Source organism: Choristoneura fumiferana, chromosome 3, assembly GCF_025370935.1.
Source record: "Choristoneura fumiferana chromosome 3, NRCan_CFum_1, whole genome shotgun sequence".
In the NCBI taxonomy this organism is placed as follows: domain Eukaryota; kingdom Metazoa; phylum Arthropoda; class Insecta; order Lepidoptera; family Tortricidae; genus Choristoneura; species Choristoneura fumiferana.
In genome coordinates, this window is record NC_133474.1 from 15,649,855 (window position 1) to 15,666,045 (window position 16,191).

Sequence of the window (16,191 nt, forward strand, 5' to 3'; positions counted from 1 at the left end):
CACCAGAGCGAATGCTGCTGTGGGATATGGGGGAACGCTATATATACGAAAGTTTTACGTCGGGATCGTTCACCGCTTAGGTGTCGGTTGTCAACGCCGGCGCCGGGCCGGGGTCGCTAGTTTCTAAAAGTCCTTTTGTTTGTGTTCACCGACTTGTAGACAAACTAGAACGAAACTGGTTTCTACCAATGTGAAATGCGTCAGTGCGCTCTTGTGTTGATACCACTCAAATAATGTCCTGCAACTGTATGTAGAGTAGGTACACACGACGACTCGATCTACCTACTAGAAATCATCAAACAGATTACTTAATCGAAAAATCGTCTTCACAACCTCAATTATTCTAAAAGACCTATCCCACGATATTCCACACTAGGTTTAGCGAGAAAAAAATCACCGCCCCACTTTACGCCTATGGAAGGTACCATCAGCCAAATAAGTGATCTATTAATGTTTAAACAAGTTTCTATCAAATAAATATGTCGCTAAAGTCGAACTTTTAAGTTGACAGATACATACGTCTATTGGCATTATTGTTTTATGACATGCAAACGATTATCAAACTTTAGGGTGGTAGACCACATATTTGGCTGATTATATTTTGACATACATAGTTGCTAGATATCAACCCAGCCTATATACGTCCCACTGCTAGGCACAGGCCTCCTCTCAGAATGAGAGGGCTTGGGCCGTAGTTCCCACGCGGGCCCAGTGCGGATTGGGAACTTCACACACGCCATTGGATTGCTTCGCACGTTTGTGCAGGTTTCCTTACGATGTTTTCCTTCACCGTAAAGCTTGTGGTAAATTTAAAATTTAATTTCGCACATGAATTTCAAAAGGGTAGGAACATCTATTTGGCATATTTTGCAATGTTCGAAACTTATTCCGCACAACAAGTTTCGCATAATTTATTTACACAGAATCATAAACTTATAGGCATAATTCTTTATAAGCCGAATGCAAGCATTTCCCTAATATTACATCCTAATATTATATTGGCATAATATTAACATGGCTGAATTTTATCACGCATAATATTAATATTGTTTAGCATATATGATATGTAATTTAGCCGAATTTTGATAGCCCGAAATCCTGTCCAAATCTATGTCCGAAAGTAAATTAAGTACTATTTCTTGATTAGTGTAATGGTAAATATAAAAATGGTAAATGGTAAAACAATACAATACAATACAATAACTCTTTATTGCACACCAATACAGTAAACAGTACAGAGAAAACAAGTATATACATAGAGATTTTCTAAGGTAAGCAATAGAAAACAATATAATTATGATTAGAAAATAGGTTATTAGGTTAGGTTAGAATTGTATTTGTAACGGAACGAACAGCCACCAGTAAAAGAGGCACGGTCATTAAAATGGAGGACAGGGGGCGAAGCCACCCGCAGGGCGGGGCTCGGGGGCCAGAGCCCCCGCATTAAAAAACAAACAGAATCAACCCCCCTTTTAACCTGGATATGTTTGTTAGTTACCTTATGTCCCTCAGATTAATAATAGAATTAGAAATTAGAGAAAATTCTTCGACTTTGTCACAATCATGTCCCCAATTATAAAAATACTACCACCTAGTAGTTACTATAGATTATGATATCAAATAGATAATATGAAGAACAATTCTTCTTGTCGACCATTTGCAATCAAAAACAAATTTTTTACTATGTCCCTCAATTATTAAAATACTACCTTTACCTAGTAGTTACTAGCGTTTCCATGAATCGAAAAGTAGATTTGATGCAGGTTACAAAATTGCGTATAAGCAAATTAGGGATAATAAAAACAGTCAAAATTACGCCTATCAATTTATTTTCAGCATCTATAATTTTTTACATAACCAGACTATGGAAAATATAAGGTTCAAATTGTACTTTCTGCGTATACTAAAGTATCTCTATCGTAGATTCAAGCTTATTTTCTGATCATAAACAATATTTTCCACAATTCATCAGATACTTGCGTACAAGAATACTGCGTAATATAATTATGCGAAAACAGTTTCGGTGTAAATACTATTATGTGTAAACAGATTATGCAAAATCGAATTATGCTACAAAACTATGCGTAAACAAGGGGAACCATTTCAAAAAACTCAGAGGTGCAAACCGGGGCTTTAACCCACGATCCTCTGCTTGAGAGTAGTTGAGAGGCCATAGGTCAAACCACTCGGCCACCATGGCTTTTTCCTTTGCTGCTATTCATACTTATTCGTGCAAAATTACAGCTTTCTATCACTGATAGTCTCTGAGCAAAGCCGCGGACGGACAGACAGACAAACCGACTTAACAGGTTAACTGGACGAGATCCCTTTAAGGGATAAGTTCGCCTTTGTACATCTTATTATTCATATCTATAAAGAGTTTTACAACACAATACAGACATGGCGAAACTATAAGGGTCCCGTTTTCGCCATTTTGGGTACGGAACCCTGAAAATAAGAGCTATCTTCATACCAAATTTCAAGTATCTCTATCCAGTAAGAAGAGGTGTGGGTCCCTAACAGATTTTCAAAGACGTTGTAAGGCCTGGTTACTTACTTGGTGTGCAGAATGGGGAGTATAATGGGGATCATAGATTTTACTTTCTTTCAAATGATTTATCGTGATGTAGTCACCAGCATTAATATCTGCCACAGGAGCGTGCAAAAATATCTGACACGTCCTTCCGGACCTAGAAATAGAGTCGTATCAGATATTTATGCACGCATGTTGTGTCAGATATTGGTGTACCTATAACTGGAAATATATTAAAAAATCACCAATGTCAGTTTAAAAACAAATACTCTTAAACTACTAATAATTCTCAAGCAAACGTAGCAGCTATAGTTTTCCTTGAAAGTTTGATATACTTACTACCATCTTGAATTTTTTCATATTTTTCCACCCACCGGTTTAGATTTTGGAGGGGGGGGACGCCCGATTTTCATGAAAAAATTTGCACTTTAAAGTTGAATATTTCGCAAACATATCATTGAATCGAAAAATCGTCTTAGCGAACCCCTAATGGTTCTAAAAGGCCTATCTAACGATACCCCACGCTATTGGGTTGGATGAGAAAAAAAAAACACCCCCACTTTACGTCTATAAGAGGTACCTTAAAAAAAAATTTTGTAGAACTTTTTATTGTACCATTTTGTCGGCATTGTTTACAGCTAAATTACAGCTTTGTAGCATTGATAGTCCCTGAGCAAAGCCGCGGACAGACGGACAGACCGACAGACAGACAGACATGGCGTAACTATAAGGGTTCCGTTTTTGCCATTTTGGCTCCGGAACCCTAAAAAGTTGCGAGCAAGAGCGCGTGCGGGCGAACGGGTGTAAGTGTGTGTGTGGTATACCGATACCTAATCTACTTCACCCATTTATTATTATTAGATATTAGGTATTAGGAGCCGTGGTTACCGAGTGGTTTGACCTATGGCCTCTCTGGTTTTTCGGAATTCATAAGCGGAAATTACATTTTGAAATTTACCACGAGCTTTACGGTGAAGGATAACATCGCGAGGAAACCTACCTGCGAAGCAATTCAATGGCGTGTGTGAAGTTCCCAATACGCAATGGGCCCGCGTGGGAACTACGACCCAAGCCCTCTCATTCCGAGAGGAGGCCTGTGGCGAGCAGTGGGACGAACCTCTATAGGCTGGGACGATGATGGGATGATTAGGCATTGTTTACAATATGGGAGATGAATTCGAAGTTTAAGCTACTTTTTTTTTATTCGACTGGATGGCAAACGAGCAAGTGGGTCTCCTGATGGTAAGAGATCACTACTGCCCATAGACACCTGCAACACCAGGGGGATTACAGATGCGTTGCCAACCTAGAGGTCTAATGCGGGATACCTCAAGTGCCAGTAATTTCACCGGCTGTCTTACTCTCCACGCCGAAACACAACAGTGCAAGCATTGCTGCTTCACAGCAGGATTAGCGAGCAAGATGGTGGTAGCAATCCGGGCGGACCTTGCACAAGGTCCTACCATTGGCCAACTTAGTTTAATGGGGGAGGTCTATTTCCAACTGTGGACGTCCGTCCTACGGCTGATTGATGATAATGATTAGGTTAGATACCTACCTAATTACTTTTAACTCTGATGAACCCAGTTAGAGAGGTATTGTTTTCTTAACAAAAGGTGGTAACTGGATATTCTACCTACATGCGTTAGATTCTGTTAAACCTTTTGTCTCATTACCAGACTGCCCGAAGAAGGGTTAGGTATACTTTTCATTCTACACCCGGAGCACACTGACACGGCAAATAGCACCTACCTTCACATACTTATGTACCTATATGGTGTTAAATAAATTCTAGTTGATAATTTAACCCACATTACAAGCAGAAAAGCATTGAAATTGTAAAATTCAAAAAATGATTTTTAAGAGATAAGGTACCTAGGTATATAAGTCTTCTGGTTCTTGTGACTCAACTTCCAATCTATTCCATCTTTTAAACTCTTTCCGTGCGGAAATGTAGATTTTTAAGTTCAAGCCCATATGACGAATTGCAAAAGGTTCGTGCGGCCGACTCGCCTGTTTAGTCCACGGTTTGCACGCCTACGATATTAATTAATAGCGGGAAAACGCTGCTACGCGCTACGAACTACTCGCTACGAGCTACTGCTGTAGTATTTCGTCGCAACTTTAGTGTAAAATTAGGGCTTAGGTATAGATTTAGAGCTGGGCACGTGGGGTTAAAAACTTGGCTCTACAAGAGATCTGATAACTTTTTGACAGTGCGAGCTACATGGTCTCGTCTTGGCAACATTTAACATGAAATGTTTTTGTGGGATTTCATTTCTTTTTGTAAGTTATGTTTTAATTTGTATTTCAATTTGTAAGAAGAATGTTCTTGTATAATTTTCAGATCTCAAGCATGAAATAAAGTTTGTATGGGAAAACCGAAACAAATCATTCCTTAATTTAAAGGGTAAGGGATGATTTACTAAAAATCCTGAAATACATATCTTATTATTTATAACAAGGATAACAAGGACCCCTATATCAATTTTCAGACCTCTAGCATCAAAATTTGCGGAAGTCTCATACAAACTTTCACCCCCTAGTTTAAGGGGTTGGGGGGGTAAAAGTTTCAAGTTTTAAGATTTTCTCTTTGTTTGTATACTTACTATTACTAGCTTACATACCAAATTTCAGCTTTCTAGGACTTCAGGAAGAACCTTAAAAATATTGATGATCATCAGTGAGTCAGTGACGAAATCGGGGTATTTTAGATATCAATAAAATCTAAAGTATAAGAGCTATGCAATTGAAACTTTATAGTTTTAATAAGTCAACCACTGACATCATATCCCGAAAATTTTGTTTATCTGGTATAATCCGAACCCAAGTTAAGAAGGTTCAAAAATACGACGAAGCGCTTCGAGAAAAGGTAGGTAGTGCCCTTACGCTTCGCTTGGCTCGTCTTGGCGGGGGCACTCCCGTGCCCCCAGATGTAGTTTCCACACGGAGTTTCCATACTGTTTAGTGTGGCTATACATATACTGTTTCAGCGCTCAAACTGTACAATTTAAATATTTACCTACTCCTCATCTCAAAAATCGAAACACCACGCTATTTCATGATAGATATTCTAATATCCTCACCAATCATAAAATCGCGAGGTTAATTTTAGGTTTAATATTTTTTTGCACTCTCATCGTGAACCAGTTTCACGAAAATCACACAGCTACACGTAGCGTTACGCGGCGCGACTAGTTCAAGCGAAACTGCGAGCGTGCATGCGGCGGTGATCATAGCCCTAGTGAGTTAACCCACGCCGGCGTGGGGTGTTTTGATACTTACAGAATCGCACCTATATCGCGGAGTGCGCGTAGGCGAGTCACGATAATAGAAAACAACTTAAAGGTGCGGCCACATGCAGTCGCTCGTCGCTCGATTGCAGCGATAAATCTGGTCACGTGACCCCATTTTGAAGGTGATTTTGAATTTCCCATGACTCAAAAAAGTAGCGGCAAGTCGCCGCGTCGACAAGATGGCTTCTTGCAGGAATGATCTTGGCCTTGGACTTAATCTCATTTGGTATAGCAGTCGCGGCAGTGGTACATAAAAGAAATTGGAGTGAATGAAAAAAAAACTAACAGTGTTTTTGTCGAAATTGAAGAGTTTTTTTTCCAGCGATAAAGCTCAACATTTTCAGCTTTATCGCTATGTCACGTGACCAGATTTGACACTGGAAATGTAAACGAGCGTCGAGCGAATTCATGTGGCCGCGGCCTAAATACTAATTTATACCATAAGCAAGCAACACTCGTTGCTAAGTAACGATCACGTAACGATTATTAGTTGACAGAAGAACTGTCATAACATTGGTTGCCCGCTGAGGTTGCCCGACTGTGTGACTCCAATAGTTTTAATTATTTTAATCAATAAGTCGGTCTTGTGAAAATTTAGATAATATAATGCAGCTTTAAATAAACTGTACTTATATCAAAGCAGCTACAATTACCATAGCACGATGAGTCTATACAAATTGTTTAGTTATAATGTTGAAATTCAGTACAAGTGTTATTTCTTATCGAAAGCAATGTTTTTCACACTTTTACTTACGGCGTTGAACGTTATTTTGCCGTTCGTATTAGCTTATGGGAGTAGAGGTACTTGCCCTTAAAATTTCCACGAAAATCAATATTTGCGGTGGTATAGAATTCAACTTGTTATGTGTTATGTTTTAGGGTTTTGGTTGAAGTCGCATACTTATTTTGAACAACCTGTGGTGCATTTTACATACGACTACTTGTTGGTCGCTGAAACTGATGATCCCAGCCAGCCAATAGTGTGTGGAAATGACAATTATGATCATGAAGAGAACTGTGCTGAAATTTTGGTAAATAATGGTGTAGTCCAGCCTAAATGTTATTATTGTTCTCTTCCTAATAACGTGTCAGTCATTACCTCAATAAAACACACACAGACACAGATAGTCTTTGGATAACTTGCTTAATTTTCTTTCAAATCAGTTAATAAAGCTTAAAGAGATACAATGCACTGCAGCAGTTTTTTCATTCAACCCTTTGCATGAAAGGCAATTGAGCAATGCATTTGAGCTACCACAACTAAACAATACACATCAGGTAGTAAACATACTTATTAAACATTAGTTTTTTGTTCTAGGTGGAAGAATATGACAGCAATAGGGATGGAAATTATGACATATTAGAATTCAAACTTAAGCTTAACTTGCCCCCCGGCAGAACCATAGCATCAGTGCTATTAATTTTGGGACTGGACTTCCAATTAAAAGTAAGTGTCTGTGATATCATAAAGAATTTTTGTGAATATGATAACTGATCTGCAAACATTGATAATGTATTGTAATTGAGTTTGTAGATGCTATCATGCCAATCAATCAGTCATCAACTGATGCTATAAAACAGACAGATTATAATGACAGAATGACAATCAAAATACTTGGAGCAGCAGTAGCAGACTACAGAGGCAGTTACTATGAATAGATTGTTTTGTTTTATCAAGCACTGTTTGGTGATTGGTTAAGGATCATTTCAATTATCAATTTATGTGGTAATACCCTAAAGACTCGGTCACCAAGTTTAACTGACAATATTAAAAAAAGTTAAGTTTTTTTTATTTATATGTGTAAATTTTCTTAAACATTGTTTTTTTTTCAGATGGTGTGTCCTCTTCATATGCAAGGCTTAGCCGTGATATCAAAAGAATTTTCATTACCATCTTCAGGACTTATTTACTATGGGGACTTAAGATTGTATCAGACTATTCATTTGCCCTGTATGGTTAACAATATTGATACAAAGTACAACCATTCCTTGTTTAATCAGTTGAAAGACAGACAAGAGAATGCTGTAGATGCCATTATAAGAGACTACTTCATTAGAGAAGGTAAATTTTGCTGTGAAAATTTCATGTGCTAAAACCTGAGTAGTGTTGCCACTATATTTATGTTATGGTGGGTTATAGAGACTTATGCCCTTATGTTTTATAATTATGTATTTCTAATATAGAAAGTATGGTATGGTCAAAAATCAACTACAATCAATGCCATGTAGGGTTACTATTATTAGATTTTGAAGTTCTGACAAAAGGCTGGTTTTTACTTGAAAACAATATATTTATGTAATATTTTTCTATCAAGTTAAAAATCCAGACAAAATGTGTAACAAAGTCACACAAGGCCAAAAGTTAACAGGACCTAAATAATCCTAGTGACATGCTGTCCATACACTAGCAAGTAGCTGTTAAGTAATCTTGCTTTTTATTCCTAATTAAGCTACTATCTACTTCACTGCCTACCTATCTAAAACTTACTGCATACCATGAATATTGCTATAAATATAGTTAATGTTTTTCAGCTATTGTGATGACACAAACTTTACATTCAAGAAGCCAAAACAGTCATACAGGTACAATGCATATGAATATTAGACTAAGGGTCCCTGAAACAGAAGTTCTTTATAAACCAAGTCTGCTGCAAGAGCTCAAGTGGGCATGGCCACAGTATCTATCCATTGTTGCTGTATTTTACTGGATATTTAATAAAATTAAGAAGTTTGTGTTCAACAATCGCCTACTGATGGCATGGGAAGTGGTCACTTGGAAAAGAAGTTAATATTAACAACTTGAGTAATTTATGTCTTTTTTAGAGATAATGACAAATTCCCAAAGACTGTTAAGGTTTTATCCAAATACTGCTTCTGGTCACAAAATAATTAAAATAAATTAGAATAAGATGTGTTTTGTTATTTTTAAGTGTGAAATGTTAAAAAAAAAAATAATAATTTTGTTTAACAATTTATATCTATAACAATTTGTGTATTTACATGCTACTTATTTAATTGATTTCAATATACATGACTGTTTAGTTCACTGAGTTAAGGTCAGGGTGGGGAATTGGCCACTAAACTGGTCTGTCTTATTCTTATCAAGGTCAGCTCTGTTATCTTCAATGATAAAAGTTTTGCCACTAAAATCATCCAACTGGACCAACAAATACCGGCATTCATAATTTCCGTATTCATTCTGAAACAATAATATATGTTAAAAGTAAGAAGCTTTGGAAAATCATGCATAATTCACACAGAATACACAAACCTAAAAAACCAGGTAGCCCCTTAGTAATCTTGACTAAGAAGCTACAGAGGTCCCAGAGTTACAATCCCACTGAGACAGTCATTTGTCAAAAGAAATTCAAATTCACTTCATTTATTGTAACACCACAGTTTATGCCTATCCAATTTATTAAAAGTGTAAACAAACCGATTACATCAAAATTCTTGTATAAACACTCACTGGATCGAATCAATAACACATTTTATCTATAATTTGTGTCTTTTAACTAGATGTCTAATCATTTTTTTCACCAAAATTCACTTGATTTCAATATTTATTTTTGATTTAAAAAATCTTTGTCAAAATCTGACATTATTTCTTGATTGAAACATGTGTATAATCCGTAGTAGCATAGACTAGCATAGAAATGGTGTTAATTTGACATTTTAAAAATCAATTAATGCGCGGACGAATAAGTGATTTTTATTTACCTTCCTTAAAATTAAAAAACAGTTACTGCTTTTATAATTGAATAAACAGTCTTTGGAATGAAATCAAGTATTGAAAATAATAAAATGGACAAAAATACTTTGATCCAAAGACTGTTTATTAATCGATTTACTGAACAGGTTAATTATTTTGCAATAGGTTCTAGGTTTTCACATCATTAAATGTCTGTGGTTGGATAAATGGCGTCTTTGTTTACACTTTTCATAAATTGGATCGAAATACAATATACATATGTTAGATGATATAATTAGGCATCTCAGTTTTCATCACACAGTAAGATGTTGGCAAGCCATGGAGTTGGCATTAGCAATAAAATCCAACTCCTATTCATACTCATATTCACTCATTTATTTAATTCTAAAATGCCTATATAGCGCAGCTTTAGGCAGAAAATTACTTATGCATAAATTAGTTACGCAGAAAGTTACTTTTGCATACTTATTGTAACTTTGCCTATGCCTAACTATGATTATTAAATAAGTTTTTATTATCTAAGATTACTAACCTAATCCAATCTACTTCTCTGGAAATTAGTAACTAGTGGGTGGTAGTATTTTTATACAAAAAGTATGCCAAATAGATGTCACCCAATATATTCACGAGCAAAACTACCGCATCACTTTTCATACAACTTTATATGGGAAGTGATGCAATATTTTTGCTCATGAGTAACATTCTTGTCCTTGATTATAAAATTAAAATCACTACTGAAATAAATGAATGAGTATGAGTATGAATACGAGTTGATTTTATTGCTAATGTCGACTTCATGGCTCGCTAACATCTTACTGTGCGATTAAAACACTGATGATTAGTTATAATTAAAGTGATAAGTTTTTCCATGTCTAAGTCTTTATGGCATTGACTTAAGATTGATTTTTAGTTGGCCTGTGTAAAAACATTTTTCACTACATCTATATTCCATTTCTTTCTATAGTAGTGACAGTTGTGATGGATATGAATGTCTGTACTCAAGTCGGATGTAAATGAAGTACACTAATTTACCATGCTTCTCTGCTAGAATTGTGCTCCACAACTAGTCAGTGTTACACATTATTATAATGTTATAACATGCACATTTCTAACTATAATACTTGAAAGTTATAGGTTAATTAAACAGCACCCAAGCAAACACCTGTTGTCATGGATTTAATATGTTTTTTTCATATGTATGTCTTTTTCTATGTATTTAGGTTTTTCTACTTTTTTTTCTGTTTCTTAGGACCCAAAATACAAGTTGCACTTAGAGACTAAGGGGCTGTTTCACCATCCATTGATTAGTGTTAACGTTAACTGGCGGTTAGGTGTGATGCCGTCTCTATTTGTTTTGTTTGAATAGACGGAGAGGGCATCACATTTAACCGTTGGTTAACACTAATCAATGGATGGTGAAACAGCCCCTAAGTAAGTTGCTGTAAATTGCCTCATGCCATTCATCTTCTTTAAGTATAGGTACATACCTGTTTCATGTCTAGTTCCACAACAGCTTTGTTTCTTATGCCTTTTATATAGAACCTCATCCTCATGTATTTCACACCATCCTTTACATAAACAGCATGACTGACGTGCGTACGGCGCCGTCTGGTGGTCTCCTCCCCATAGCCTTTTATAGGGGCACCTAATGCATCTTCTACTCTGGGATCCTGAAAAAATTAACACATTATAAATTAAATACAATACAATACACAATACTCAGGCCATATTTGTGTGAAAAAATCTTACATTTTTACATTTCTCGAGAGCTACTGAGTAGATACTATTTGCGCTGTTGCTTGAAAACAATTCTCTGAAGACGTAGAAAAAGATAACGCCGGTGACACCAACACCAAGCAAAATGATTCCGGTGTATGACACAGTTTTAGTTGTTTCTTTAATCTTCTCTCCAAGAGGTCGGACATCAGTTGATACGTCAGACCGATCTTGGCTCTTAGCTAAACTATGTTTATTTTCTGTCGAATAGCAGCGACTATTCGTAAACTTGGTTTGAAGAGCGAAAGGAACTAAGGGGACGAATTCCACAGTTTTGCTGATGCGTAATGTTGGAAGTAATTTCGAAATTATAGACATATTTATTTGCAAGTTCACAAAAATTAGATGACTGGCCAATTCACCTGATTTTATTTTATTTATTAAATAACTAGGTATTTATTTTTATCAAGGCTAAAAATAAAAATAGTGACATGACAGTTGATGACAGTGAGTGTCAGTGACTTAAAACTTTTTTATTATTATTGATAAGCGTGGGATGAGGATGCAAATTCATCCCGCCAAAATGATACCTAAATGGATGATAATGATAATAGTTGCCTTATTAATAGTTGCGGTGGTATTTTTGTGGTTTAATAGAGAGTGAGTGACACGAGAGATAAATTAATACTTAATAAAATTAATCAGTGTTTTTGGGAGTGAACGTCTAATTTTTGTCATATCTTAATGGTAAATTGGGACTGTCTATTTTTTTACAATGTATAGTAAATCGAAAACTATTTCGAGATAAATGCTTTCTAAGTCGTTTCCTGTAGTTATTTAATTTTTATATACTAAAATGAATTTATTACATAAAAAATAAGCAATGCTCTTCATTTCACTTTCAAAAAGATGACGTAGAAGGTCCAAGTTGTACTTTATTCACTACAAGACTAGCTTTTGCCCGCGACTTCGTCCGCGTGGAATAGTAACTTTGGGAAGTATTTTATTTATTTAGGATACCTATTTTGCCAATAATAGCACATAGAAACTTCTACGTTTTACTGAAAATAATCTACTTAAAAACATTGCTATAATCCATCCATGTTCTTTAGTAAAACATAAATATTTTGCGGGAAGCCACATTTTAACAATACGACGTGTATTCTACCCTGCCAACACAAAAGGAGTACTTAATTCTTCATAGTGGACTCTTGACACCTTACGTCCTTTATTGTAAGTTAGGAGGGTAGGATTATAATTAAGACGGCATTTTTACTAAGCATAGCTATACATATTTCCGATAAATATACTCATAGTATTTGTTTGGAATTCCTTAAGAAATTTCATCCCCATATTTTCAAGTAATAAATAGGTAAAAATTTTAAAGCGCCGGAAAAAAATGCTTTTTAGGGTTCCGTAGCTCAAAAGGAAAAAATGGAACCCTTATAGGATCACTTTGCTGTCCGTCCGTCCGTCTGTCGGTCAAGACCCTTTATCTCGTAAACGCGCGAGTATCGGTATTTAGTTGAAATTGAAACCTAAACTCAGGTCAATAGTCCCGAAAGCTGTGAAAAAATCAAACTTCTAAGTCAAGGCAATCAAAAGCTACAGTCATTAAAAAGGTGTTTCCATGTAAATCGCTTAACAGAAAAAGTAATAGGGTACTACGGGCTATCCTGGAAACTTGGAATTTTGCATAAAGAGCTCTTATAGTAGCACAATAAAAAAATAAAAATCTGAAAATTATAAATTTTTCATGTCTGACTGTTGCTAACACTGCATCATCCCCCTGCTATCATCCCCTCTGCTAACATCACCTCACAGGTAAAATTTTCAAAAACGTGCCGTGCGTGCGTGCCGTTTCACGTGCCGAAATGCCAAGTTTCATAAAGAACCATCGATTTATCTTCGACAATGACGATCTTCCATATAAACTTTCATCCCCTATTTCACCCCCTCACAGGAAGAATTAAAAAAAAACCGCGCGAATAAATATCTATTTATCTCTTATCACGTGCCCAAATGCCAAGTTTCATAGAGATTCATCGACATATCTTCAACAATGATGATCTTCCATATAAACTTTCATCCCCTATTTCACACCCTCAAAGGAAGAGTTTAAAAAACGCGCGAAAAAATATCTATTTACTTCTTATCACGTGCCGAAATGGCAAGTTTAATAAAGATTCATAATGACGACCTTCCATATAAACTTTCATCCCCTATTTCACCTAACAGATCGAATTTTAACAAAAGCTCAAACAAATTTTAGATTTATTTCTTATTAAGTGCCGAAATGCAAAGTTTCATGGTTTTATCTTCGACAGCGACGAACTTCCACCTTATAAACTTTCACCCCCTATTTCAACCCCTTAAAGCCTTTATTTCGCGATAAAGATAGCCTATGTTCTTTCCCAAGGTCTATTCTATCTCTGTACCAAATTTCATCAAAATCGGTTCAGCGGTTTAGGCGTGAAAGCGTAACAGACAGACAGACAGACAGTTACTTTCGCATTTATAATATTAGTATGGATAGTATGGATAGTATGGATATGGATAGTATGGATGAAGTGCCTAAATGCAAAGATTCATGGTTTTATCTTCGACAGCGACGAACTTCCACCTTATAAACTTTCACCCCCTATTTAAACCCTTTAAAGCCTTTATTTCGCGATAAAAAATAGCCTATGTTCTTTCCCAAGGTCTATTCTATCTCTGTACCAAATTTCATCAAAATCGGTTCAGCGGTTTAGGCGTGAAAGCGTAACAGACAGACAGACAGACAGACAGACAGACAGACAGAGTTACTTTCGCATTTATAATATTAGTATGGATTATTCAGTGAGGATAAGAATTCGTCACAATATACGCGCGGTTCAGACTAGGGAATGAGGGCTATCGCGAATGAATTCGCCACTAGAGGCGCTAGTGTAACGTGAGGCGTGAGGTCTCCGAAATGTCAAATCTCATAGTTTTTGGGTGAGCTACGCGGGTTTATTTATAATTAGAATAATTTTGTGAATATTTTGCAATATCTGAATTTAATTATGGCAAATATGCGTTCCGGGGCAATGAATTGCTGCAATGAAGTGTTTTGAGACAGTTTTGTCTTTCGGAAACCTTTGTCCTCCCTTATTTCCGAAAAAAACGGGGACTATGCAACACTGTGGCATGCTCGATATTTTTATGGTACGGTTTTAAGGTGTATTAAATATGATTTTAATCTAAACTTTGTTTTCACGCCCGTAATAACAGACTTTGAAACCCATACTTAAAAACCTCACGCAACGCCATCTAGTGAGACAAAAAACGATAGCCCTCATTCGATTCGGACCCGCAATGGCCGCAATCTGACATATCCACAGATTACTAATATGTAGCTCTACAAATAAGACACTAAGACAGTCAATTATTGTTGTTTCCTATTATTGACGTTGTAGCGCTGTTAAATTTTACAGTCTGTGGCACTTGTTTGACAGTCGTAGGGCTTTCCACAGGTCGATATAATCATTATCGATAGTTTCCAGTCAATGCTAGTGATGCGCTCTACGATAAATGGGAGTTACGGATGTCTTGTACTAGTTTAATTTTTATTCATACTCGTATAAGTTATGAAATAAAACGACCAAGTGTTTTTAATCATTTATTCATTAAAGGGTCTCTTTCCATTAAATTTATATTTGAATAAAATTTTGAACATGGAGCTATTATTGCAAAGGTTAGAAAAGCTTACCCTTAGACGAGAGTGGTACATACACCATGAACCATTTCCTTTTCCGTGAACAGGCAAGGATACGAATATCGAATCCGCGCACCCATTCGATCGAACTGAGTATGGTCAAAATGTCTTTCACATACGCTTTTCAACAACAGTTGACTCTTGGTTAAAGCCAGCAAATAAGAGCTAGTCGGTACTAGCAACGACATCCAAAGATTATGTAAATAGTCGTTTTTGGGCATGCAAAATAGTTTGTGAGTGGCACTTGTTGAATTACAATCAATAACACAACACTTGAATTTTGCCATATTGGAAGTCAGTGGAATATCACTCGCACTAAACACTACCGCAAATAGAGTATTGTATTGTTAAACAGAGGAGGATGGCTACTCATGGAACTACAACTTGACCAAAACGGGAGGAGAACGCATGAGAAAACCCGCACTCAACTAGAGGTGGGTAAATCCGGATCTGAAGATTCAAAAGAGTCAGATCCTCAAGCGGATCCGAATCCCTTAATGACTCCTTTCAAATCTTATTGACTCCGGAGTTACTAACTCCGACTGGATCGAGCGGCTCGCCTCGCTCGTGATCGCCGTCACGCTTACTCACACTGACTCGCTCCGTCCGCCTGCTTTCGCTCTCGCTCGGCTCGGATTGGATCGGCAGGGCTACTACGAAACTCGAAGTTCGTATCGTACCGTCCCTCTCGCTCTCGTATTAAATAGTATAAGTGTCAGAGGGACCGCAAGACACGAACTTCGATTTTGGAGTTTCGTAGTAGCCCTGCGGATCGGATCTTGAACTTGGATCTTATTATCTATGTTTGGTTGGTCGGTTCGGTTCGGTACTCGGACTTGGACTAACGAACGAATCTTTCTCTCTCTCACGAATCTGTACTTCAGTTCAGTCAGCGGTTGGGACACCGCAGTACGTACCGACACCGGACCGACGAACCGAGCCGGGGCGGATCGGCCATAGAATAAATTAATAATCGCTCGGAAGAACCGGAGTCAATAAAGGAGTCGGATTCAATAAGCGGATTCGGTACCGACACCGGAGCTGGATCTAGTGAGTCAGATCACTTCGCGGAGTTGAGATTACCCATGTCTACACTCAACTCAATGTTTAAAACACAATGACGGGTAAGGACATGACAGCAAAGAAATGGCGGCGGTCCACAGATTGTAATAATATCATACAAATGGCAGCGCTA

The 16,191-nt window shown here is 36.9% G+C and overlaps 2 protein-coding genes across 2 annotated transcripts; one reads left to right on the forward strand and one right to left on the reverse strand.

Annotated features, from left to right (window-relative positions):
• The first annotated feature begins 6,351 nt into the window (after positions 1 to 6,351).
• LOC141426731 (transmembrane protein 231) lies at positions 6,352 to 8,737 on the forward strand. The gene is made up of 5 exons (XM_074085862.1): positions 6,352 to 6,630; positions 6,709 to 6,860; positions 7,148 to 7,276; positions 7,663 to 7,891; positions 8,362 to 8,737. Exons 1-5 carry the CDS (start codon positions 6,492 to 6,494, stop codon positions 8,616 to 8,618), a joined length of 906 nt encoding a protein of 301 aa, XP_073941963.1. The 5' UTR covers positions 6,352 to 6,491; the 3' UTR covers positions 8,619 to 8,737.
• Positions 8,738 to 8,784: 47 nt separating this feature from the next.
• Positions 8,785 to 12,005, reverse strand: LOC141426732 (mitochondrial import inner membrane translocase subunit Tim21). Its single transcript, XM_074085863.1, has 3 exons — positions 11,291 to 12,005; positions 11,029 to 11,211; positions 8,785 to 9,028 (listed from the first exon to the last, which is right to left on the reverse strand). The coding sequence occupies exons 1-3, from the start codon at positions 11,633 to 11,635 to the stop codon at positions 8,873 to 8,875; spliced, it is 684 nt and encodes a 227-aa protein (XP_073941964.1). The 5' UTR covers positions 11,636 to 12,005; the 3' UTR covers positions 8,785 to 8,872.
• Between the last annotated feature and the right edge of the window lie 4,186 nt (positions 12,006 to 16,191).